Raw genomic sequence first — 25,670 nt, forward strand, 5'->3', positions numbered from 1 at the left:
GTTTTTTCTTAATGTTTTTACTTATTTATTTTTTAACTTTATTGACAAATACAATTGTATACATTTAAAGTGTACAATGTGGTGATTTGATATATGTTTATATCATAGAATGATTAACAAGATCAAGATAATTAACACTTCTATTACCTCACAGTTAACTTTGTGGTGTATGTGTGTGTGTGTGTGTGTGTGGTGAGGATGCTTAAGATCTACGCTCAGCCACTCTCCAGTCTGTAGTACCAGATTATTAACTATAGTCCCCATGCTGTGCATTTGATCCTCATGGGACCCCATTGTTGCATGTTTAACAGTGATGTGTTCATTCTCATCTCTAATAGTAGTCTGTTGTATTTATATCCTATTACTTAACTATTCTGCTGTTGATGGTTTCCAATTTTTGGCAATTATAGATCCCCTGTTACAGATATAGATGTTTAGTCCACCTAGCATTGATTATTGTGCCTTATATAAGGAGGGGCCAGATTTTTTCCCACCCCCATATTTATAAACAGTTGACCGAGTAGCTTTTCTTGAAGAAAACACTTCTTGTCTATGGTGCTACCTTTGTCTTAAATCAAGTGTGGATCTGTGGATCTGTTTCTGAACTCCTTCTTTCTGTTATTCTTTTTGTCTGTTCTTGCGCCACAGTGTCATAATGATTCTGACTGAGTCTTGACATCTGGTAGTATAAGTCCTTCAGCACTGATGCTCCTTAACTTGACTTTGGTCTTCTGCAATTCTTGACCCTTTGAGTATCTGTGTACATTTTAGAGCCACCTTGTCAGTTCCACACACATCCCCTCCCTTTCCAGTTTGCTGGAATTTTGAGTGGGATTGCCATGACTCTAGATCAGCTGACATCCTTGTACTAGTGAGTCTTCCAATCTACTAATAAAGTATATCCTCCACTTCATTTCTTTCACTGTGTTTTATAATTTTGTCTGTAAAAAGTCTTGCCTGTCTTCATCGTATTTGTTGCTAAGTATTTGATGTTTTTTTGATGCCATTGTAAATGATCTGTTTTTAAATTTTATTTTAAGATTTTTTTTTATTTTAAAGAGAGAGAGCATGTGTGTGTGTGTGTGTGTGTGTGTGTGTGTGTGTATGTGTGTGAGAGCAGGAGGAGGACGGGCGGAGGGTGGGGGAAGCAGACTCCCTGCTGAGTACAGAGCCCATTGAGGGGCTCGTTCTCACGACCCTGAGATCATGACTCCTGCTGAACCAAGAGTCAGAGGCTTAACTGACTGAGCCACTCAGCTGCCCCAGTGATCTATTTTTTAAGAAATTTATTTTCCAATTGCTTGTTGCTGATACATAGAAAATGATTTTTTAAATATTTACCTTGTATTCTGTAACCTGGTAAATTTACCTATTAGTCCCATTAGTTTTTTTTATAGATTCCTTAGGGTTTTCTGCATACAGTGCTGTGTTTGTGGATAAACTGTTTCACTCTCTTTGCCTTCTCTTTCTTTTCTTGCTTTACGGTACTGACTAAAAGCGTAGATGACTATTACACTGAACAGAAGTGGTGAATGTGGACATGCTTCACATTTTACCCCCTCCGAAGGAAGGTTTTCCATATGTGACCTTATTAGGTGAAGTTTGCTTTAGATTTTCCATAGATCCTCTATAGATTAAGAAAATGAAGGGAGGGATTTCCATTTCTTTTTTCCTCACATATCCCAAGTACCTAGAATTGTGCCTGTCGCATGGTAAGTGCTAGTCAGTGTTTGAATGAGGGTGTGTGTGTGTGTGTGTGTGTGTGTGTGTGTAGTGCTCTCAGGATCTCTTGGTTTATGGCATGTGGGGTGTGGGAAGAGTTTTTGGCTTGAGCTGGAAGGATGGAATTCTCAGTAACTGGGGTGGGAGGAACTGCAGGAGAGCAGGTGGAGGGATAGGTCAGGAGTTTGGATTTGGATTTGTTGGGATTCAAGAGGATAGTTGGAGATCCAAGAGGAGTGGGCACACAGGTTCCTGGGGGCCAGTGGACGGATGAGGCTGGGGATGTAGGAGTCGTTAGCTTAACGATGGATTTCTGGCCTTGAGGAGTGTCTATCTTGACTAGTAAGATTTCTTTTTAGGGGATTGGTCCTGCCTCAGTGTACAGTGAGCCTTTCATCATTCAGAAGCTGATTTTCCTCTTTTATGGGAAAAGTAGGTCTTGCTTCTTTCTCCCTTCAACTTGGCTTTGGTATGTTTTATTTCCCATTTTCACAAAGAATGCAGCTATTTTCTATAGAATTAATGGCTTCTGTGGCAAAAAAAAAAAAAAAAAATACGGCTGTGATCGTCCTTGTACTTAAGTACCTTTTACTTTATAATCTGTTTGAGGTCCTTTCCTGTTTTGTTTTTGTAGCCTTAAAACTACAGCAGTTATTTCGTGCATGTTTAAATTTTAATATGTGTCTCATCTTTTGTCCCTTAGAATTACAAAAATGTCTTTTACATTCTATCTCAAAATAAGTTTCTTATTTCACTTATCTGACAGCTCCCGACTTCAAAAGCGTACTTTCTATTGAAGAAGTGATTTATGTAAAAAACATATTTTAACAGGATACACATTTGCATTCTAATTTTACTGTGAGTTATTTTCTTAGAAGTAAGAGATAAATCTGTTGTATTTGTGATTAAAAAATTACAGAACAATTGTGTTACTCTTTTAGATGAAATTGCTAAATACATGGAAACAGTGAAATTACTGGGCTATGCTGAGAAACCTCTCTATCAGAACTTGCGAGACACTCTTTTGCAAGGACTAAAAGCTATAGGAAGCAAGGATGATGGCAAGCTGGACCTCAGCCCCGTGGAGAATGGAGGCTTGAGAGCAAAGTCAATGACGAAGGTGAATTTTGATCCTAAGTTATCCTTTGGCCTCCTATGATGATAATTGCCGCAAACTAATTTTAGAGAAATAAATCAGTAAAGAAAAATGTAACAGATTGCTTGGCAATTAAATATCTATCACCATTAGGTAAAGGCACAAAAACATGTAGGGGGTTGTAGAAGAATGAATAAGTATCAGTTTCTTATGTGCAGTAGCAAGTTAGTAAATTCCTGGAAAGATTGTCACTTGGGATACTGACCACTGACAGGGGGATTGGGATGGGGCATGCGATTTAGAGTGTGGGTGTTTTTTTCTCCCAGGCCACTGAGTGCGGTTGGTCTTCTCTCTTAGCTTTTCCTCCTTTGTTGATGTGGTCAAAGCATTTACCGTTTGAAAATCAGTGTTTGAAAATGACTATTTGAAAATTAGTGTTCGAAAGTTTCTTTGTTTGCTGGTGTGGGGTGCTTACCATTTGACCATTAGTTTGCTCTTTATAGAAATGTCATTATGTAAAGCTATGTATCTGCATAGAAAGAGGTTCACTTATCGGACAGCTATGTTAACAGTGAACATTGTGGGCAAAGTATTGTGCAGGCATGTAAATAACTTCTTGGTATGACTTTAAAATTAACTTATTGGATATTTTTAATTAAATTACTAACTCAGATTTCCTTTATAGTCTGAAATTATTGAATAAAATGTGCTACCTGCATTTAAATCAAAAAGAAGAACTACTCTTAGAAAAAAAATATTTTTTTACAATACTACTTTTCCTGTTACTGACTCTGTAAATTCCAGTAGATTCCTTTGGAAATCTCCAAACTATGAGAAAAAGGGTTTAAAAGCAAATTTTCTCTTCTTAAAATAAGAAGCAGCATTATTAAAAGGTTTTTATAATTCTTTTTAACTTTATAAGTTAATGTTATAAAGGAGATGGGAATTTTGAAATTGTATCTTGAATTTGACTTTTTTTTGGCAGTTAGGTCTCTGTGTAGTTTCGCTCCAAATCTGAAATTATGCACATGCACCTACATCTAAATTTTTTTCTTTTGTAAGTTTTGTCTTAATTGCATCGCTCCATTTTTGTGGTCAACAAGTGTGCTGAAAGCCATGTCCAGTTTTGAAATGAAGAGGATAAAATGGCAGCTCGAGTGGGATTTTTCAGTAAGGTAGTAAACTTATAGTTTGCATGTATGTGTAAACATACAGCTTGCACCTTTCTGCTCAGGACAGGTTTCTGTGCATTAATATTCATAGATAGCTTCTGTGGTGTTTTCCTCTAAAATTTTGCTGATTGAGAAATAAAGATCTCTGTTGCAGTGAGAACATGTCCAGTGCCATACCCTCTTACTTTTCAGATCACTGTTATTTGGACTTACATGCTGGAGAAAATTTGGTTTCTGCAGCTTGGCTGACTTTATAGCTGAATAGGTCAGTCTGCTGCAGAGCTAACATCTGTGAACTTAAAATTCTCATGTGTCCTTGGGTAGTTCAGAAGGCTGGAAATTTCCTGCTGGATCATCCCCTACATGTATAAAGCTTCATTTAGAGGAGGAAAAAAATGACTAACAACTGAACTATTAGATTGCTTCATTAGTTTACTGCTTTTTTTGCCCCTACCCTCATAGCTGACCCAGGCCTATTCTTTGTATTAAAAAGAAGTTAATAAAAGTTCAGATTAGGTAAGATCCTGAAGCTGCTTGATGGCCGTGTAACTGTAGATGAGTTGTTAATTTTAGGTGGCCTTTTGTCTTGTTTTTGTAACCTGAACAAGTTGGACCAGACCAGTTTTCTTTTTTAAGTTTTTTTTTTTTTTTTAAAGCCCAGAACATTTTCTTCAAATACATTGTAAATACTCCACATTTAAGGCAGATAATAGCAGAGCTCCACCAACTGAAAAGTTAGGGACTCTGTCTCTACAAGGGAAAACTTTCCCTTTGATAAATTAGTATTCCATCTTTTTTTTTTAATTTTTTAATTTTTTTTTATTTATGATAGTCACAGAGAGAGAGAGAGAGAGAGGCAGAGACACAGGCAGAGGGAGAAGCAGGCTCCATGCACCAGGAGCACGTTGTGGGATTCGATCCCGGGTCTCCAGGATCGTGCCTTGGGCCAAAGGCAGGCGCCAAACCGCTGCGCCACCCAGGGATCCCTCCATCTCTTTTTTAGCAAGGGGTGTATAATCAAGATGTCGTTTTTTGCTCTGGTTACTAGGAAGCTCAGAGTTAATTATGCTTAATCATAGAAATTATGCTAATCCTTATAATTAGTATGTATTCTCCTTTCCCTTTGTCATAATTTCTTAAAACTTTTAAGTATGTACTCTTTGTATTTACGACACTCAAATCTCTTTTGGAAAGGGATAATAGTTTTAATTCAATATACATATTTCTTTTTATGTTCCTGAGAGTTGTCCATGATGGTAAGAACATATAAAAATTGGTTAGCAGTGGAATGAAACAAGGTTTCTATCCATTTTTAAATAGCCATGCTTGATTATGGTACAGTAAATTTGGAAACTAGAGTGAAATATGAATTTTCCCACTTGAAAATGTTTTCAGCCTCAGTAGCCTAAGAGTTTTATTTAAAGCACAGGATTTGGGGATAATATAAAGCTGAAGTAGAAAAAAACTAGGTATCAGTCTACCTTTAGGAAGTTCACAGCCAGAGATTTTCATTGTTGATCAGAACTGAACACTTGCCTTAGAATCGGGCAGTACAGTTCCAGCACTGGATTCAGTGTGTACTCTTAAACCAACATTCAACAATATAAAGGTCTAATTTATGTACCTGGTCTAGGCTGGGTCCCCGGGGCTATAAAGATCAATAGCACGTAGTTCCATCCTTAAAGAATTCCTCCCTGTCCGATCTGGGTTAAGAACAGCTTAATTTACTGGAAAGAACTCAGCAAGTTAAAAGGACATTAATACCTCCATTAGCTATTTTCTTGTAAGGTTTTGATTAAGTTACTTGCCCAAGCCAACAAAAGGGGCTGTTCATTAGAATTTCTCAAGTCTCATCCCTGGAGATTCATTGAGTAGGTCTAGAGTGTGGCCCTGCGATTTGCATTTTTCTCAACAGTATATACTGTTGTTTCCTGTGAATGACGTGCACATACCCTTTTCTCTACTCCCACATTTTTTAGTTCTTTTAAGTTGTATTATGCTAGTTCCCTTCCTAGAGTTTCTCTGAAAAATGATTAACCATTAAATAAATCCCTGCTGGTACTCACCCTGAAACATAGTACAAGGAGACAAGAGTAGAGGCCCTCCATTGCCCACCAGTGGTCTGCAGCTGCTCTGGTGGACAGCTTCCTGTCTCGAGGTGACTGCCCCCAAGGCAGCTTATAGTTCTAGTCAGATAGCCCCAGATACACCCTCTGAACTTGGCGAAAGTCTGTCTAGCTGGGTTTAGCATGCTAGAATAATAGAAACTGTCTTTTCCTTTATATAAGTTTAGATGGTTGAAGTCAGTACATTTCTTTCCTAGAATAATAGAAACTGTCTTTTCCTTTATATAAGTTTAGATGGTTGAAGTCAGTACATTTCTTTCTGTTTTTTTTTTTTAATTTTTATTTATTTATGATAGTCACAGAGAGAGAGAGAGAGAGGCAGAGACATAGGCAGAGGGAGAAGCAGGCTCCATGTACAGGGAGCCCGACGTGGGATTCGATCCCGGGTCTCCAGGATCGCGCCCGGGGCCAAAGGCAGGCGCTAAACTGCTGAGCCACCCAGGGATCCCTTCTTTCTGTTTTCTGATGAGGATTTAGTCGTAGTTTTCTATGTAAGTGGATTCATTGTTTACTAATGATTCTCTTCTTTAGATTTTTGCTTGAGCTCTGTATTTTAAATCTCATATTATTTGGCTGGATTTTGCCAGGTAGCTTTTTTCCCCTATATTTTTAAGTGAGATTATGACATATGTACAGAAAAATACACAAGTGAATGTGGAATTCAAAGTTTACAAAGTGAACATACACATTTAAACATCCCCCATATCAAGGTATGGATTATCACTTGAACCCAGGAAACCTTTATCAGGCCCCCTCCAGCCATTATCCCTTCATTAACAGTAACCAGTGTTTTGACTTTGACACCATAGATTAGTTGCCATTTAAAGAAAATTAATAGCACCTTACAATATATTCTTCTTATACTTTTTTGTGTCTTTTATTCATTGTATGTCTAGATTTCCATGCTGTTGCATGCAACAGAAGTTTTCTGTTTCTTGTTACTGTATAGTATGGCACTCTGTTATATGAGAACATCATAATTCCTTAATTCCTTTTATTGATGGATATTTGATGGACATTTGTACTGTTTCCAGTTTTTGGCATTTGCAGTAATGCTGGTTAAGAACATTCTTGTAATTTCTTTTGGGAACTGCATATATTTATTTTAACTGGGGTATATACATAGTGGAAGTACTTGGGTGGAGGGCTTATGTTTAGCTTTAGTAGGTGTTGTCATGCAGTTTCTCCCAGCAGTTGTCCCAGTTGATAATCCCACCAGCAGTTTATGAGACGTCTAATTGCTTGACAGTAGCTTTTGCATTATATTTAATTTTATCCATTTTGGTAGATTTGTACTGGTGTTCCTTTGTGGTTTTAATTTAATCTCCTTGAGAATATTGATTTTGAACACCTTTTCCTATGCCCATCAGTCTTATTGTCCTTTTCCTGTGAGGTGCATTTCAAATCTTTTGTCCATGAAAAAGGAGGAGGTCGTCTGCTTTCTTTTGATTTGGTAGATTTGACTACCTCATATATATGCAGTCTATGTATTATACACTTTTCTTTTTATAATTGATAGTTTATTTTTTCATTCTGTTAATGTAGTAGTACTTCTTGATGAACAGAAAGTTCTGCATTTTAATGAAGCCTAATTTATCAGTCTTTCTGTTTATGGTTAGTGCCCTTTTGTATTCTGTTTTTGGGAAAATTTTGTCTACCAAGGTCATGAAAATATTCTTTTATTATCAAGAAATTTTATCATTTGTATTTAGGTCTACGATATAACAGCAACTGATTTTGTGCATGGTGTGAGTCTGTGTTTATTTACCTCCTGTGGATAACCAGTTGATTTGAACCATTTATTGAAAAGACTGTAATGTCCCCACAGCATGTAGCAGGTTTTCAGGTAACAATATGTGTTTGGATCTGCTTCTAGAAACTCTGTTCTGTGCCATTGGCCCACTTACCTTTTTACCAAGCCACACTGTTTGAACTCCTGGCTTCATAATGGTATCTGATGGTGTTACTCCTTCAACTTTGTTCTTTTTGTCTTAGCTATTCTTGGCCCTTCTGCTTTATGTATAAATATCAGGATCAGTTTATTAATTTCCACAAAAATACTTCTGGTATTAAAAAAAATACTTCTGGGATTTTGATTGAGATTGCACTGACTCTCATTTTGGGGTAGAATTGACATATTAACAATCCACCTTTCTGTCCATGAATATAGTATACCCCTGTATTTATTTAGGTGATCTTTCATTTCTCTCAGTCATGTTTGCAGTCGCCTCTGGCTGTGTAGAGATCATACATGTGCGTCTTCCTTTCTGTTTTCTTCTAAGTGCTTAATTCTTCATCTATTTCTTTTGTATCATCTGTAATTACCATAGAACTTACCTTCGTGTCATTTAGTTGTCAGCTCTCTCTGCTGTTTTTTGATGTTTCTAATATATTTATAAGTTCTGTGGTGTTCTGTTCTATTTATTGGCTGCACAGTTTCCTTGTTTTCTCTTTTAAATGATCAATTCTCATTTACTCAGTTTTTAAAATCTTTTTTCTTTTAAGCCTCCAATGCACATTATAAAGTTTTCTTCTTTTGGGAGGACTTTGTTTTCTTTCAGAGTGGAATCTTGGCTGTCTTTTGCAATCATTTATTTCATCTTCTTTTTTTGTTTCTGAGGATTCTCATTTTGTTGGCATACTTCTTCTCTGGATCGTATTAATATTGAATAGGATAGCTTTATCTGGGCAGAACAGATTACCATATTTGTGAATCCTTGGCTTTTCCATTTGATGAAACTGTTTTGCTTTTCCTCATAGTTTGGATTTGGGGGTTTGGCATTGTTAAGGGACATTCTTTGCCTGCAGCTCACAGTCTGGGAGGGTTTGGAGGGCCATGGCTTAGCTGGTACTGCAGGCTGGATTACCTGTGTTTCCTCAGTACCTGCCCCATTTTCCCTTCCTGGTCAGAAGAGGCAAAAGTTTGGTAAAATCTAAACCCATATTTAGAGAAACCTCATTGGGGATTCTTCTCCATAGCTTGATCTGTTTTATTCATTTCCTCTTTTGTCATCTATTTTGGTAAATCATTGTTTATTATTGAAAATAATTAGTCTTGAATGATTGTAGTTATTCTGCCCCCTTTCTCCAGATTTTTTCTCAGCCAGAGAAGAAACAGAATTACATGTCCTGCTTTCTGTCGGGGACTGTGGAACTAGGGAAGGTCTCTTCCAGGGGCTGTTCTACTCTTTCTTTCCAAGCTTCCTATTTATATTTTGTAACTTGAAGGTCAGTGGTGAAAAGTTTCTGAAAGGTGTTCACTCATGTTCTTTTCCTCAGTATGGTTTGGTGGTGTGTGCTTTCTAAAAGTGTCTGACTCTTCTTGGCCATCACTTCTCAAAGGTTATGGTGTGACACTCTGTCACTGTTGCTGCTGAATTACTTCTTAACTGTTATTGTGTGTTCTTTTCTTCAGAGTTCAGATGGAGGGAGGCTGAAATATTACCCCTCACAAATGTCCCTTATTTTTAAACATTATTGCTTGTTTGTGAGTATGAACATTCTGGGGTAACCCAAAATCTCTGCTCTTCCTCTACAAGAGTAAACTGCATGTTGTGCTATCACCCTCTCAGCTCTTCACAGATTGTCTCCCACATTACAGTCACCTGAGATTTCAGTTCTTGTACAATAGGTAGCATTAATTCATTTTCGGACAATGACAGTAAATTCTTCATTCTTCATGGTATTTTAAGGGTGAAGAACTTGAACTGGTGAAGAACACCATATTCCAAACTTTGTTAGTCATATGATGAAACATTTTCTGTTGTTAAACCCTTTCCCCCAGACCTGGAAATAGCTAGCAAACTTGACATGAGTTTACATGCTCTTCCTACCTCCATAGTAGACAATGAAACGTGTTGACAAGCACGTTTAAGCAAGTAACAAGAGGAACAACAAATAAAATAAGTCGTGCATGGGCTCCATTTACAGGTGCACTGATACTTCACTGAATGGCATTCATGCATGTGGGGTTACACTGGACACTTACTATGTAAGACTATTTACAGAACTCTGAAGTGATTTCTTCTAGGACTTAAAGTGTTACAAATTTAACCTGTGTGTGTTTGATGTTTTTATAAAAGATAAGCTTACTCTTGCTTTAATCTATTTTTTTAGCATATATTTTTCGACTTGAGAATGCAGCCTGTAACAGTACCAAGGCACACAGTAGGTGCTTAGTAAATATGTGGTGGGTTCTCTCCCCCTGGTAACATGGAAGCCCACGTTATTGCAGAAGAAATTGTAATATTTATGATTCTTATTACAGCCTTTATCACTGGAACTCATTTAAAATAATAAATCACTTTAATGCATTCTAGCAGAATATTTTTAGATTTTTCTTCAAATTAATCTGCCCCTCTTTTTAAGTCCTTCACTTCCTGACCCACTTCCCATCTTTCATTTCTTCTTTTTCTAATTATGTCTGGCCTCTTCCTACTTTTTCTCAAAATATACCTGTAATTACTTAATGTTCACTTAAAATTACACAGTTTGTAAAGGGTTTGGAGTAAAATAGGAAGTCAGCTCTTATTACAACACTGGATGAAGAGTTCCTCGACAGGTGCAGACGCATAGATGTTTCTATGTAAAATACTGTGCTTGACTCAACGAGTGCTCCCCAAATGGGGAACAGTAGTCCCTGCCTTCTGGGAACACATGTAGAAGGGAGAAATAGGGTGTGTAATAGGATCTGTCGAGTTCTGTGGACTCGAACTCTTCGGGAAGGGTTGCGCTAATATGAAAGCACAGCAGCTGGGAATTGCTGTGTCCACTGCAGGGCCTGTACCAGACGACATAGCTCCAAGATAGAAATTAGAGCGAGAATGAAGAGTTCTGAGTTCTGATCTTTCCCATCCTCAGCTGAGAAACACTGAGCCTGTTCTCTTAGCCTTCTGTCTCCAGCCTCAGCGTTTTCTGTCTATATTGTGAATGTTAACCAACTCCACTGGTTTTGTAAATATTACGTAACAACGTGTCTGCTTTGCCTTCATAGAAGGTATGTTCCATGTTTTTTTTTAGCTACTGGTTGCTACTAATGAATATAGGACTATAAATAAATAATACTGTTTATAAAGTATGCACCTTTTCCCAGTGACTTCAGGTGGCCTTAAGTAAATAAAATGAGATGAACTGATGGATGGAGTCACATGTTTGTATTTGGAGTTCTTTGTTCATCGCCACATGTAAAGTACCAGACCTTTGGAAGTTTTAGGTTGTATATTTTAAGTTTCTGTAATAAGGAAACTTAGAATGGTGATTTTTGTAATAAGGAGGAAAAAACCAGCAACAGTCCTGGAATACTCCTCTCCTTTGATAGAGCAGTGGATCTGATTGGCTTTTTTTAGAGGCTTTTGAAAGCATCTAGAGGTGATCTTTTGATGTGCGACCTGGGAAGCAAAGAATGAACGGGTCTTTGGTTTTTGCCTCGCAAGATTTTTATTCTTTGTCCCGTTAAAACAGCTTTAAGTCTCTTAAGTGGTCTCTAGTCAGTGTTTAGACTATTAGTAAATTATCAGTCCAAATGCATCTAGCTGATTTGTCTTCCTGTTTCTAAGCTGGAAGTGAGAAGCTGCTAATTAACTAAATTTTAGCCTAGCATATCTGAACACTTCAAAAATACAATGCGTAATACATACACTAATGCCCTTTGAAAAAAAACCTAATTGTCTGCAGATATTTTAGCTGTGCTGAATTAAAAGAAAACTCTCTTCTAAGTTTATAAGTCATTCTTGTGTGCCGTACAATATTTTGATTTCATTTATAAACGCAAAGGCACTTTGTGGGACCTGGTGTGGAATATGACAAAATCAGACATTAGCACAGTCCCTTTGTGAAGCTGTTTTCTGTTCTGGGAGAACCCAAATATGCACTATCTGAAGCCCAGGATGTTGACAAATAACAGAATGAAGCATTTGGAGATAATCCGGAGAAAGAAGCTGCCAGTGAATTGTTTGGAATTTTGCTCATTGCCTTATAAAATCAATAACACACTTAGATACTATTAAACTTTAAGTTTTTTTTTGTTTTTAATTGGTCTTTTCCTGTAGACCATTGGCCCTTTCTATCAAAACTAAATATATTCTCAGAAAAGTTGGGCAGGAGACACCTAGCTGAAGTGTGGACTAATGAAATTCAGTGCTTTACCTATTGCATGATGCTTAAAACACAGGTGGGGTTTTTTTTGTTGTTGTTGTTTTTGGTGGTGGTGATTGAATACTGGCTGTTTTTTTCATTCCTGTGTAATTTACCTGCATGGAGATTAAGAAAGCTCTTTTTTATTAAATAAGCTTGGGAACAAGATGAATGCACTAGGTTCTTGGGTAGAATGTATTGGATAGCTCCCTTTATAATGAGCATCTAAAAGTCTGCCTCCTTAAAATCAGAAAAAATGCATTCTTTCCTGTATGGGAAGCAATATAGTAGTGAAATATTCCTCCTTAATTTTGGTCCGAACGAACAAAAGTGTCCGTGTTTATTCCTGCCTAATGCATCACAAATCTGCTGACATGCTAACCTTGGAGTCTTGGCTGGCGTTAATCAGGCCTGTGCACCGACAGAAAAGATGTACCTAGTGCACTCCATCAGTGCAGTTTGCATATGGAAGTTCTCACAGGGGAGCTGCCCTGTGCCAGCTGAGGGTTACCTGCCCACTGCAGTTATTGTATGTAATTATCGAGCCAATCTGTTCAGCCCAGCAGGGTTTAGATGGTAATCATGAAGCAACACTTTGGAAAAGAAAGATGTAAGGCACTCTCCCCTTCTCTCATCAGTTATATGAAGTTACAGCCTCTCTTAACAGCTATCTCTGAGAGGCAATACCTCCATATACAGATCTAAATCAATGCCTTTGAAAGTTTCTTAAACTTTAGTCAAGTTATTTTTGTCTATGTGAAGCATTTTCTTTAGGAAAATGGCAGGAACCTCAGAGTTTTAATCTTTTCACGGCTGCCTTAAGAATATTTTTGAAACAGTGGGGTTATTTGTAATATGTAGATAATAACAGTTCTGACCATTTGGGGGGGGGTGTTTCAGGGAATGTGGTTTGAGTAGAGTTTTCCCATGTAGTTCTCTGTGGAACAGAGCCTGTTGCTGTTAGGCAAGAGAGCAGTGTTCTGTCAGCAGGCAGTGTGCAACATGGCCCGAAGCAAGTGAATTCGCAGATGAAGTTTAACTTAATATTAATTGTTGGAAAATGTAAGTGAGGATATTCCAATGCATTGCGAATCTAAAATTTGGGACAGATGAGAGGATTTTCTAAATGAAATCTGGGCAACCCAGGGAAGCTCTTTGACTTATCATTTGGATTTTATCGCATTTAAATTTGAGACTACATAGGATAAAATTATATGAAAAATAGAAAGTTCTAAAGTTATTTCGTAAGTCCTTCCATAGTTATTCCTACATGTAGACATGTTGAGTAAATTAAAACCCTCATACCGTACTGAACTAGTTAGAAAATGTCATAGTGATAGAAAATAATAAAAAGAAATTGAACAGACACCTGGGAAGACTAGCTGGTGACAGAATATAAGCATTTACTCCTAAGTAGCCCTCAACTAGAAAAATAAATAGAAAGTTGGAAAAGGGGCAGCCCGGGTGGCCCAGCGGTTTAGCACCGCCTTAAGCCCAGGGCGTGATCCTGGAGACCAGGGATTGAGTCCCACGTCGGGCTCCCTGCATGGAGTCTGCTTCTCCTTCTGCCTGTGTCTCTGCCTCTCTCTCTCTCTCTCTCTCTGTATCTCTCAAGAATAAATAAATGAAATCTTAAAAAAAAAAAAAAGTTGGGAAAGCTTGAGGGGAGGTGGAAAATCCAACCTATTTTCAAGATTTTAGGAGGGCTATGTGCTTACTTTTAAGACTCTTCCTTTATAGGAAGGTGTCCCCCTTAAAATTTTAATAAAAAGTATACAAAGGAAAATACGCACTGGAAGTTGGTCATTATTGATTTGTGAGTAGAATTTTGCCACCGATTGACAGGGTATAAGCAGTTATATACTGTATCGACAAAGTATATTTTCCCGCCCCCCAAACACACACACAGTAAAAATTGGGAGAATTAAGTGTCATTAGCCTCAGGGCCAATTCCAAATTTGTTAAATGCTTTGATGTTCAAAACAGAGTTTCTGTATAATCAGTCCTGATGGGTAGGGTTTCAGTGATGAACTATAAGAAGCATAAAAAGTTAGAAGTGGTTATAACAGACAAGCCGACAATGAGACTACTATATAGTTGAAGATTCTCTTAATTCCATTTTCTTCCATCCCCAACCCCTTCCCCTTAGGTAACACCCACCCTGAGATTGTATATATTCTTACTGTATGTTTTGATAACACCCCCACCTAGATAGACTGGCATGTATACCAGTATACGGTAAGTTGTTGTATTTACTTGCTTGACCGTCAGACTACATCTCTCTTTCTCTTTCTTTTAAAAAATCTTTGTATGTAAGAAGCGCAAGAAAGGAATTGAGGAGAGCACACAGTCCAGTGTTGAAGACATGGAATGCTCCGATACACAGACAAAAGAGGCCACACAGACCCGTAAGTTGAACAGTCTTACCTGTTAGCCTTTTCTGTATATAAATACAGATTTCATTTCCTTCCAAGAAGGTAACCTATGATTTTATAATAAAACATCATGCAAGAAGATCTTATATTTGTATCGTATTATCACAATGTCCTTCGTACATACATTGCATTATTTACTATTCACAGTAATCATGAAATTGGGGTGGGGAGCTACTCTCATTTTGCATCTAGGGAGCCCAAGATACGAGACATTTAAATGGCAGAGCCAGAAAGCCTACCTCTCAGGCTATTGTCTTTCCATTTCCACATGTTGATGTACATAATGGGATACGAGGAAGATCCAGATCAGGCGAGTAGTACCTGGGCTTACTGCAGCTGCTGAGTTCCACTGGCCTGAGCTGCCTGAGTACCCCCCACAAAGTGTGCCAACCCTCCTTTTCTCTCAACAAGTTGGGACACAAGGAATTAAAGCCTCAAGTCATCACTTTTCTTTTTTTCTTTTTAATATTTTATTTATTTGAGAGCGAGCAAGCACTAGAGACAGAGCAAGCATGAGTGGGGGTGGGGGAGGAAGAGGGAGAAGCCGGCTCCCCGCTGAGCTAACACAGGGCTTGATCTCAGGACCCTGAGATCATGACTGAGCCACAGGCAGATACTTAACTGACTGAGCCACCCAGGAGCCCCTAAGTCATCACTTTTCAAAGCTCTTGAAGCAAAAGGCAAAGTAGAAAGTCATTTCTGAGGTGGCTCATAATCTAGTGCTGAAGGCTCTTCCAGTACGGAGCAGAGCCATCATCGACATTAACAGGGCCCCACTTGCAAAGGGCATGGCAGGGTTGGGCTTCCATGTGGTCCCCTTCATAGCTGGGCAGTGCGGGATGTGTAGGCACACCTGTGGGCAGCTCAGGCAAGGGGAAGATGGTTTCAGGTTTCACAAGAGAGGATTTATTTGATGCAATGAAGAGATTCAGTACTGGCTGCAGTACCAGGTTTCTCCTACCTCTCTGCCCTTTGTTTATTATTTTTTGGTTCCAAAACATTTCTTGCCTTCTAATAGAAAAGGCTCATTCTGGGGAAAAGTTTCATTAATGTACAAGTGCCCTGTTGAGTCAGGCCATGGATATATTTTACCTTTCCTTTGATAGTGTCATTTGTGGATAGTCTCATCTGTGGAGACAAACATTCGACTTTCCAAGAGAATTGTCTGCCCTCCAACTCAGTTAACATTGTCTTTATCATATAGTGTGGATAGAACATCCTTAGGTTTACATGAATTCACCCCAGAGAATGCTGGGGTATCTAAAGAGGGAGGACAGAATTTCACCCTGGAGGCTAAAGGTTTTGAAGAAATTCCTCTCTCTCTCCTGTAGCCTGTTCCCATCCCCACTTTCTTCCTGCCTCCCGTCTTGTTCATTTTGTTATTAGGAAGTGAGGAGTCCCGAGGAGCAGTGCATGGAAGCCTGTCTCAGCCAGAGGCTAGCAACAGCAGCTATGACAGTGAGTGGGAGTGAAATTAAGGAGCATTTGTAAAGATAGAGCAATATTCTTACTTTAAGAAATCCCTCATGTTTTAAAATGGGCAGTTTTAGTTTAGGAAAGGGCCCACATTGTGTTAGGAAGGGGCTGATACCCATCTAGCCCAGAGTGAATTCACAGCTGTGTGTGGAGAAGACTCCTGTCTCTCTTGGCTGCCTGAAGGTCATTTGTTACCTGCACTTTGCTTAATGAGCATCAGCGTCATTTGTTTTGATACATAAATGATTTTAAATTCGACTATAATTATGAAAAATGTTTTTTATACCTAGAATTTTAATTTAAGGTCCTTACACTGATGGCTTTTACTGGAAGAAAATATATTTGTTGTTTTTTTTTTTTTTTTTTAGTTATTAATAACAAGAGTGTGGGTCCCCTTGCAAATTTAAAGAGAACAATCTAGATTTTTGGTTTTGATTTAGAAAAAAAGAAGATAGAATAATTAAATTCTCCCTTATTCATATAAACTCTGAATTGTTTTACTTAAACATTGTTTCTCCTCTTATTGTAATTTATCCTTTCTTCTAAAGTAAAGGGCTAGTTAGAGTATTTTGCCATCTAAATATTCATAAATGAAAGAAATATTACCTGAGATGGTAAAATGTTATTGTTTCTGGCAAAAAAAAAAGGCTTAATGTTCATGAAAATATATATTTATATTCATCATTTTAAAGTAACTTGAAGGAGGAGGCACACTATTACGTTTGAATTTTGTTTTCAAGAAATATATAATACAATTCAGTGACTTCTGTGTTTTAGAGCTTTAAGATTTTGTGTCATAAACGTGTTTCAAGAATGGTTACCTCTAACAGCAGCTTTAGAAATGTCAGTTTCTTCATTAACAATTTTATTTTCAAACACAATTTATGGTTTACAATATGGTAAGAGATTTTTCTCACTGTGTGATCTTTCAGAATGCTGTGCCTGGCAAAATGGGAGCAACTTTCCTTTAATATCTATTTAGACCATTTTAAAAACGTGTATAATTTTCTTGATACACCTAAACTCATTTTGACTAGTTGGGGGTCTATTGTGTAAGAACACATTCTGAAAGCTTTCAAAATGTGTATTGTGTAGGTTTTCTCAAAGAAAGAGAGGGGGTGACGGGGTGGTTTTCAAGAAGAACAGAGGCCTCTAATCCTTTTATTTTTATGCAAGGCATAATTTTTACCAATTGAGAAAATTTGGTTATTTGCTTTAAGTAATTTTTCCCCCCACAAAATGATAAGCCTTAAAAAACCATGCATATTTTGGCATTTCAAAACCGTGCCAATACTTCAGAATTATACCAAAAATTAGTTAATGTAGCCATGATATTTATGGCTGGTGTTCTTTGTCCCTCCCGTACATGAAATGGACAGTACTCCACAACCTTCTCTTGTGAGTGTTGTTTTTGAAGTAACCTTGAATACTGGTCCATTCTAGAGAAATCTGAGGGAGGCAGGATTTACATTTACCTCCCAAATACCTATGATCTCATCAAAAGGATATTTTTAAATGAACAAAGAAACTCCCACTTACTTTAAATTTCTGCATTAATAAAATCAGAGAAGAGTACCCAAACTTAGGTATTTTGTTTTTTGGATGTTAAGTTTTACATATTAGTCTTACAATTGCACCTTTTACCAGTAGTAATATATTATGAAAATGGGTATATTTTTTAAAGAGACGAGAATCACAAAAGTATTTTTTGTGCCACAATTAGAGTTGATTATTAGGGAAGATACTGAATGGATACCTGCTGCAAAGACTCCATGTTGCAGAATCCTGCAACATGAATTTATTACATAATTATTATGTAATATATTCAAGATGGTGATAGTGTTTTAGTTGTAGTGAAAAATTTTAAATCTAGTTTGAAGGAGATAAGCAGCAGTGGTATTTAAGAATAAAATGACAAATTAGAATGTTAATGAGAATACTACTATTTGAACATAGTGATAACTGTTGTTAAGTGTCCTTTGTAATGTGACTATAGATTTCAAATTTATTGAAAGGGAAGATGTACTATAGTACTGATTACTGACCTGGATTTCGTGATACTCTGTTATGCCCATCTCAGCCCATCAAAACATTCTTAGTTTTCTGTGCAAAAATAATTTCAAAATTCTTGAAATAAAAAACTAAAAACCTACCATGGGATTTTTTTTTTTTTATATATATCACAAAAATTGAGAAAGCTCAAAAGTTTAAACCAGCCATAATATGGGCTATGGATTATCAGTGGCAGGAAAAAAAAGATATCCATGAAAATTTGAAATTTGCTTTAATTGAAGTATATGGCAATTAAGTAAAAACTGGAACGTGGAAAAATAAAAAACACTAATTTTCAAACTGATCTTCCACATAAATAAGCCTGTAAACAGAACATCTTTAGAATTTTTTATTAGACATGTGGTAAATACTGTCCTGGATTCAAAGAATGTTTTGTATGTTTCAGAAAAGAAATATTATTGATCTGTTGTTTAGTACATTCATTGATAAATTATGGGCGACCACACTGCCCCTCACCCTGGTACCGTTGCTCTTTTCCTGGCAGAGGGAGGCATGAGGCAGTGGGAGGGCATACTTCGTTTGCCCGTGCTAGGGAGCCGTGATCAGGCTTCAACATACCCTTCCAACTGCTGTGTTCGCCTTGGAGGTAGAGTGGGGGTGCTAGGTGGGAATAGAGTCTCCTCGGTGAGGTGGAATGCCCATGTGGAATTCCCATAAAGAATTCTGCCCCTAGTGTAGAATCACTGATTTATTCCAACTCAGGAGTTGTTGGATAGGAACTGTCATAAGGCACTTAGACCAGTTATCAGATGTGATGCTTCTTTAGAAGGCTACTCAGTTGGGATCTATTTAATTCCTAGTGGAAAAGACTTTGTGTTTTGGAATGGCCCAGTGTCCTCCTGCCTAAAGAGTATAGGTAACAGGCTTTAAAAAGCAACACATTTTATTCTTTGCTTTTCAAAATATGCATTACTTTGTCGCTTCTCTTCAAGAAATGACTGCCTGTCGTGTTGCTATCTATAGCTTACATTAAGAGTTACTGTTTTAGATTGCATAATAAAATTTTGGGGGAGAAATATTTTAGTTCCATTATAAATTGGATGTGTTTTGCCAGTGGCAGAGTTCTGTTGTGAGTTCTGTTAAGACTGGAAGGTACAGGTTAGCATATTTTTCTGACATATTAAAGAGTTGACACAGTTTCCTAAGGTTTTCAGGCTATTAACCATTACCTTTGTGTTTGAATTTCATTTCCACAAATCATTGTAGTCATTTAGATTTTTAAATACAAATAAGTATATTTGGAAATGCTTATATTTCTGTTTTTTAGTTTTTATAAGTTAATGATTTGAATTTGTTTTTTTTTTTTCTCTTCAAGGTTCAAAAACCAGAAAGAGAGTCCAGAAGTAAATCAAATGCTGTCAACCGACTTTTCTTTTCTTCCTGTCATTTAACTTTTTCCTCTTTCTCTATTTTAAATGTTGTATTTTCATGTGAGTCTATTAGGGTGGGACTAACCATGAAAATACCTATGTCTTTGAAAAATATAAACTTTTTTATGAAGTAAATACTTTGTACAATTTATTAAAGACTAATTTATAAAATTGAAAATCTTTAGGTCATACTCTTTAAGCTCTCCCGAGCGGTATGTGTTTGAGGTTCTGAAGTAGCTTATAAGAAAAACCCCATGATGTGCACTTTGTAATCATTGTACATTTGCCCTAAGTGTTTAGAATGCTTGGCAAAGTCCTCACCTTTAAGCAGATACAAACCTTAAAATAAAGGTCTCTTTGCATGATACAAATACACCATTTGTTGTGGCTCTAAGATTTGGATCGTACTGGTTCTGTTCCATTCTGCAAGTATTCATTGAGCAACTGCTGTATGAAGCAAGAGGAACAAAGGAAAAAGGCTATGAAAGCAAAAGTGGGGTACTTAATGTGTCTGCGAGAGACCAAATGCATGTATTTCAAAGTTAGATTGCAGAAGGACTACGTAAGCATGCAAGCTGTATGAAAAGAAAACGGGTGATAGAGTATCTAGTGGTAGCATGATCACAGTCCTATAGACTGGCTGCTTTTAAGGAGATCCTGGGAAACAAACAAACAAAGCAAGCGTATTGCTCATTCACAGGAGATTATTTTTCTTACAAGTGTTGTGTTTTGTAGCATATGATGTCTGTGCAGTAAACTAAGCACTTGAGAGTTTTAGGGATCAAACATTTTAAGGTTTGGACTCTTCTAGTCACCCTGGTGATAAAAGCTTGGGATTTAAACCTTTATGAACAATTTTAAGGCTTACTTCGTTGCAGAGATTGGAATTGAGTTGGATTTCCTAAAGGGAACACCTTACCACTTAATGGCATGTCCCATGTTTCTAGGTGGCATAGAGACAGACTTTTATTTAAGTATTTAAGGATTGAACGTGTATTTTATTTTTTTTTAAAATTTATTTATTTCTTCATGAGAGAGACAGAGAGGCAGAGGCACAGGCAGAGGGAGTTCGATGTGGGACTTGATCCTGGGTCTCCAGGATCACTCCCTGGGCTGAAGGCAGCACTAAACTGCTGAGCCACCCGGGCTGTCCAGAACGTGTATTTTAATATGTATTCAGAACATAAGTAGCACATGAAACTGGTGATTTCTCTGTTGCTTAGGACAAGCCTAGAGTAGGTATTTCTGTTTTTAAAAAAGTGAGCTGGGGATCCCTGGGTGGCGCAGCGGTTTGGCGCCTGCCTTTGGCCTGGGGCGCGATCCTGGAGACCCAGGATCGATTCCCACGTCGGGCTCCCGGTGCATGGAGCCTGCTTCTCCCTCTGCCTGTGTCTCTGCCTCTCTTTCTCTCTCTGTGACTATCATAAATAAATTAAAAAAAAAAAAAGTGAGCTGATTTAAAGAAAAAAGTAAGTAGTAGCACAGGAGGAATGTAGATTTACCACATGTTGTCAAGGCGGACTGCATTTGAGCAGCTCTGAGCCAACACAGAGACTTTAAAACTTTGGCTCCCTGATGTGGGTGTTTAGTTGTCGCATGGAACCTGTGTCCCGGTAGTGGTCAGAAGTTGAAAAGTGTATACCAGATCTGTAGACTTTCCTTTGAAAGTTAATCTTTTAAATGCCTCTTGAAGTTCTTAAGCTGTGTGTCTTCGCAGAATAGAGAACTAGATTTTGGGCAGAGCCGCCTCCTGTTTTCTGTAGAATGTTGGATTTTCGTGCTCATCAGTGTTATGGTCCCAAGTTTATTTGTAACACCTAAATCAACTCTCAAGTTCTGTTTCAAACACATTGACGCTTAAAATAGGATAAAATGTGTGTGGTGTGTTTTTGTGTATATGCCTTAGCCTTTTTTATTTTTCAAAACACAAAAACATAGCAAAACCTGTTGGTTAAATATTAAGAAAACAAATATTTCCTCACATATTGTTTTTAACAAGTGCTGGCATTTTCTCGAATGTTACTCTCTTGGCAGGGCTGCAAAAATTAAAAACTAGTAGCCATAGTAGCCAGTTTGATTCATTGGCTGCATCTCCTGATTCCACTGCTCTCCTTCTCCTTCCTGTCTTACACTTGGTTTTCTTACATTCCCTTTATTTTAAGCCAGTGATCGAATAGACTCGTCATTTGGAGTTATGCCTTTTTTTTTTTCCTTGCCCTTTTTCAGTTCTGTATTTACTATTTTTATGTTGCATCATTTCTTTCCTTTCCGGTCTGTGTTTCAGTGGACTTTGCCAGTCTTCTTTCCTAACCCAGCGTCCACATTCTGACAGGTGTTCCTGGCACCGAGTGGTCCTGCCTTCTTTGCCATTTGCCTCGGTTGTTAGCGAGCCTAGGTGGTCTGGGCTGTTGAGGATTGGCACCTGTGCCAGGCTCTTGTCCTTTGCATGCCGGGGGCAATATGTGCTCTAGATGTTCCAAAAAGCAACCGGTACATCTTTGGTAATCAGCTAAGCCCTAAAGTAAAGTAGCTTCTGGTGTTTTTCAGTAGTGATCTCTTAAGACAAATAAAGTGCTAATAGGCCAGAGCTATAAAACCCCAATTATTTTTTTGAATTACTAAATTAAGTGTGCATATGAGGGCCTAAGTTGCATAGCAATAAATCAGTGCTAGAAATATAAATTAAATGTGTTTATGTATATGTGTTTATATGTGGTAGAGCAGTATGTAGCTTGATTATCCCTTAAAATGCTATTTTTTTTGTTGGCTATATCCTTATGATTATCAAAGTTTATTAATAATGCCTGGTCACTAGGAAATTTAGGACACATTAAAAAGTATCAAAAGACAAACTAGCCATCCTACTCCCACCCACAGGCAACTACTGTGAATGTCTTGACACATTTTCTTCCAGTCTTTTCTGTGCATTTTTATCTTCAAATTATTTTGTATTAAAACTTCATATATTGCTTTTTAAAGCTAGAATTAAATACTTTCCAGGTTATTACAGATACGTCATGAATATAATTATGTTTCTATAATATTTTCTTCCTGTGGATTTATGACGCTTTCCTGACCATTTCCCTAATATTGGACATTTAAGTTGTCTTCAGTATTGGGGTATTATAAGTAGTAATTTTTTAAAGTTTTTTTTTTTTTTATTTATTCAGGTAGCCTCTACACTCAATGTGGGGCTTGAACTCAACCCTGTAGTCAAGAGTTGCTTGCTGTGCCAACTGAGCCAACCAGGATCTCCTATAAGTGATATTCTTGATTAAACTGGGCAGAAATCTTTGTCCACATGTACAAATACTTCCTTAGATATTTCAGAAGGAAGCCACTGAGTCACAAACTATGAAAGTGGAAGGTAACTGATGCACGTTATCAAGTTGCTCTGCAAATCACCCAGCCAGCATTTTGCCCAGCAGCTCAGGGTGCACAGCTAGAATTTGTCATTCTTGCGTTTTACTAATTTTTATAATCCTATTGATAAGGTAAAGATTTTTAATTGCTAGTGAACCTGAGCACCTTTTTATTTGTAAATAATCACTCTGTTTTCTCCCTGGTGTATCTGTTTGTATAGTGATTATCTTCATCCTTGGTTATTTTCGTTGCTGACTTTCTTCTGTTTGTGTTTTGTTGATGGTAATATTTTTTATTTTTGTGAAATTTAATATTTATGGCTTCCATCTTTTGATATTTTTTCATGGTAATTTCCACCACTGTTTTAAAATACTTCCCATCCTGAAATCAGAAATACTTACCATGTTTTTTTCTAGGCTTTTTGTTTTAGTGCTTCTAAATTTTTCATCCATATGGAATTAATTTTGGCATATCTATGTTGGTAAGGATCACAATGTACTTTTTTTCCAAATAGCTAACCAGTAGTTCAAATACCTTTGTTTAATAAATCTTCCTCCCCAGCCCCTAAATCCTGGTTTTGTAATGCCTGCTTTATCATATATTAAGTTATTATACCAGGGTCTGGTTCTGGACTTTCTGTTCGATTTCATTGATCTGTCTGTCCTGATGCCAGCATCACACTGATTTAATTAATGCCATTTTACTTATTAATTCTTGTTTGTTGCCCAAACCACATTAACAGAAATCAAAATGAAAGAAAAAATTCACTTATGAGCTCACTATGCTACAAAAATCAAACTCTTGTTCTTTGGCTTCATAATTTCTCATAATTATAACAGTTGCATAGATAAGGCCCTGTGGGTTTTGGTTTCTTTTATAGTTCACAGGTTTTCTGTCCCCCTCATTCTTTAATCTCTGCTGGTATAACGAGGACAAGACAGACTGAAGAATCAATACTGGAAAAGGGTGTTTGGATAACACAGCCTCACACACTGGATCAGAGAATCTATCAGTGCACCGCTGACCAGGTGGTTTAGGCAGCTCTCTCATTCCTTGGGTGTTATTTAGCAAATAAAATGTTTACCATTTCGGCTGTTCTGAACATGTATTATTCATATAGTGGTGAGTTTTCTTTTATTACGGCAGTAGTGTTTGGCAATTTGTGAGTGGTGGTCCTGAATTTTTGTAATTTTGGCTCAAGTTAACCTGTAACATTTCTGCATTGAGCAAATTATGGTTTTATTTAAGTGAGCCACCATAAGTGATCTTTGGAAAAATTCTTTCCTCTTTTTGATTTAGAGTACAGCACTCGTTAGAAGTCTGAATTATCAAAAGGATGAATGGAGATGATCTGTAACATAACTTTTGTGCCTGGTCTGTGGGGGCGAGAAGGAGTTCTAGAGGGGAGTCCAGAGTTTGGAGAGGGAGGACAGGGGACAGTAGACTGAACCTATTCCTGCTTTTCTGTAGGTCGTCTTTCTGCTGCTACCTTTCATAAGTAACTGAAGAGCGATCACAGTTATATAAATGAAAACCTTGTTAACAGCCAGGCTAGCTTGTTTGAAAACTGAAAAATTGCTCATTCAGTATTCTTTCTGACCTTGATACAAGAATCTTAGTACAGAGGGTCATTCTGATCCTTATTGGTATACTTCTCATATGGGAGCGATGCCCCTGCACCTTTCCCAAACTTTGTTCATGAGGGTCTAGTATGTGCCAGCACCATAGAAATGTCGGAGTTGAGCCACTGAACCGTCTGCTAACTGAATGCTAGAAAGTTCTAGGGCAGTAGACACAGGGAAAGTTACAGTTGGATAGTATGTATTGATTCTCTTAGATTGCCCAGTGCAATGAGAAGAGAGGAATAGTTCTTGCAGTTTTCCACATAGAGAAATGTGCCTTCAAGATCCCTAAGAAGGGCTCACCCCCACCCGGAAGGGGAGGATTAAAGCTGTGTTCTTTTGTCTTTGTTTATTTCATTAACTCTATAGAACATTCTGGTGCTAAGGCATGAGTCCGTTCAACTGGAGAAGTATTGTGCACATCCAAATGGGTTTAACACTAGTTGCAAAGCTGTGTGATCTGGTCCTTGTGTGTAACAGCCTCCCTGCTACCTCCCACCCCTCCCAGCCCCTCAGGTTTCTAGTCCAAAAATCCTTGGCAGATATTTAAAGGCTTATGACAAAGATATGTAATTTGCCCTGCCATTTGTAATTTAAACAATGATCATTTTATATTTCTTAAGATGCACGTATAGTCATGGCATGTTTCTTTTTTTTTTTTTTTTCCCCTTAAAGTTCCTAACCAGGGTTTTGAAAGAAAGTGTCTGTATTCCAGGTGCTACAGGCCCCAAATATGTCTTTGCTATGCCATGCAAAGTGTTCAGAAAGCAAAGGTGGCTGAAATTACATGAAAATGGCTTCCAAGGCCCTGTCTGTTCCTGTAGAGGTCAGAGAAAGCACAGCCCGCAGAGACACAATTCGAGGTCAGGAATCCCAGACACCCGCTGTTCCCGGTGAACTGTGTGATGCACATAGAAAATGTTTGGAAGTGAGGGTCGAGCGAAGTGAACAGTCATGATAATACCTGATTGGTCTTTTAGCAGCAAAATTGGGGGGGAAATATGAAACTTCTTAAAATGGTGGGGTTTTTTATTTTTTTTTATTTTTTTGGTGTTATTGTTGATACCCCTATTTGAATGTAAA

At 37.6% G+C, this 25,670-nt stretch overlaps 1 protein-coding gene across 8 annotated transcripts in view; it reads left to right on the forward strand.

Moving 5' to 3' along the window:
* The window catches only part of VRK1 (VRK serine/threonine kinase 1), a 107,262-nt gene extending 87,285 nt beyond the window's left edge, over positions 1–19,977 (forward strand). For 2 of the 8 annotated variants that reach the window (XM_025442952.3, XM_049113454.1), the window contains exons 11-13: positions 2,664–2,842; positions 14,566–14,656; positions 19,548–19,977. In XM_025442952.3, the coding sequence (XP_025298737.1) occupies positions 2,664–2,842; positions 14,566–14,656; positions 19,548–19,579 (302 nt within the window). In that variant the 3' untranslated portion in view covers positions 19,580–19,977. Of the gene's footprint in view, positions 1–2,663; positions 2,843–3,880; positions 3,994–14,565; positions 14,657–16,069; positions 16,142–19,547 lie in introns of all 8 variants that reach the window. The other 6 variants (XM_025442953.3, XM_035719899.2, XM_049113453.1 and 3 more) reach the window with 5 other exon arrangements.
* Positions 19,978–25,670: the final 5,693 nt, after the last annotated feature.

The sequence above is a fragment of the Canis lupus genome, chromosome 8, assembly GCF_003254725.2.
Source record: "Canis lupus dingo isolate Sandy chromosome 8, ASM325472v2, whole genome shotgun sequence".
In the NCBI taxonomy this organism is placed as follows: Eukaryota; Metazoa; Chordata; class Mammalia; order Carnivora; family Canidae; genus Canis; species Canis lupus.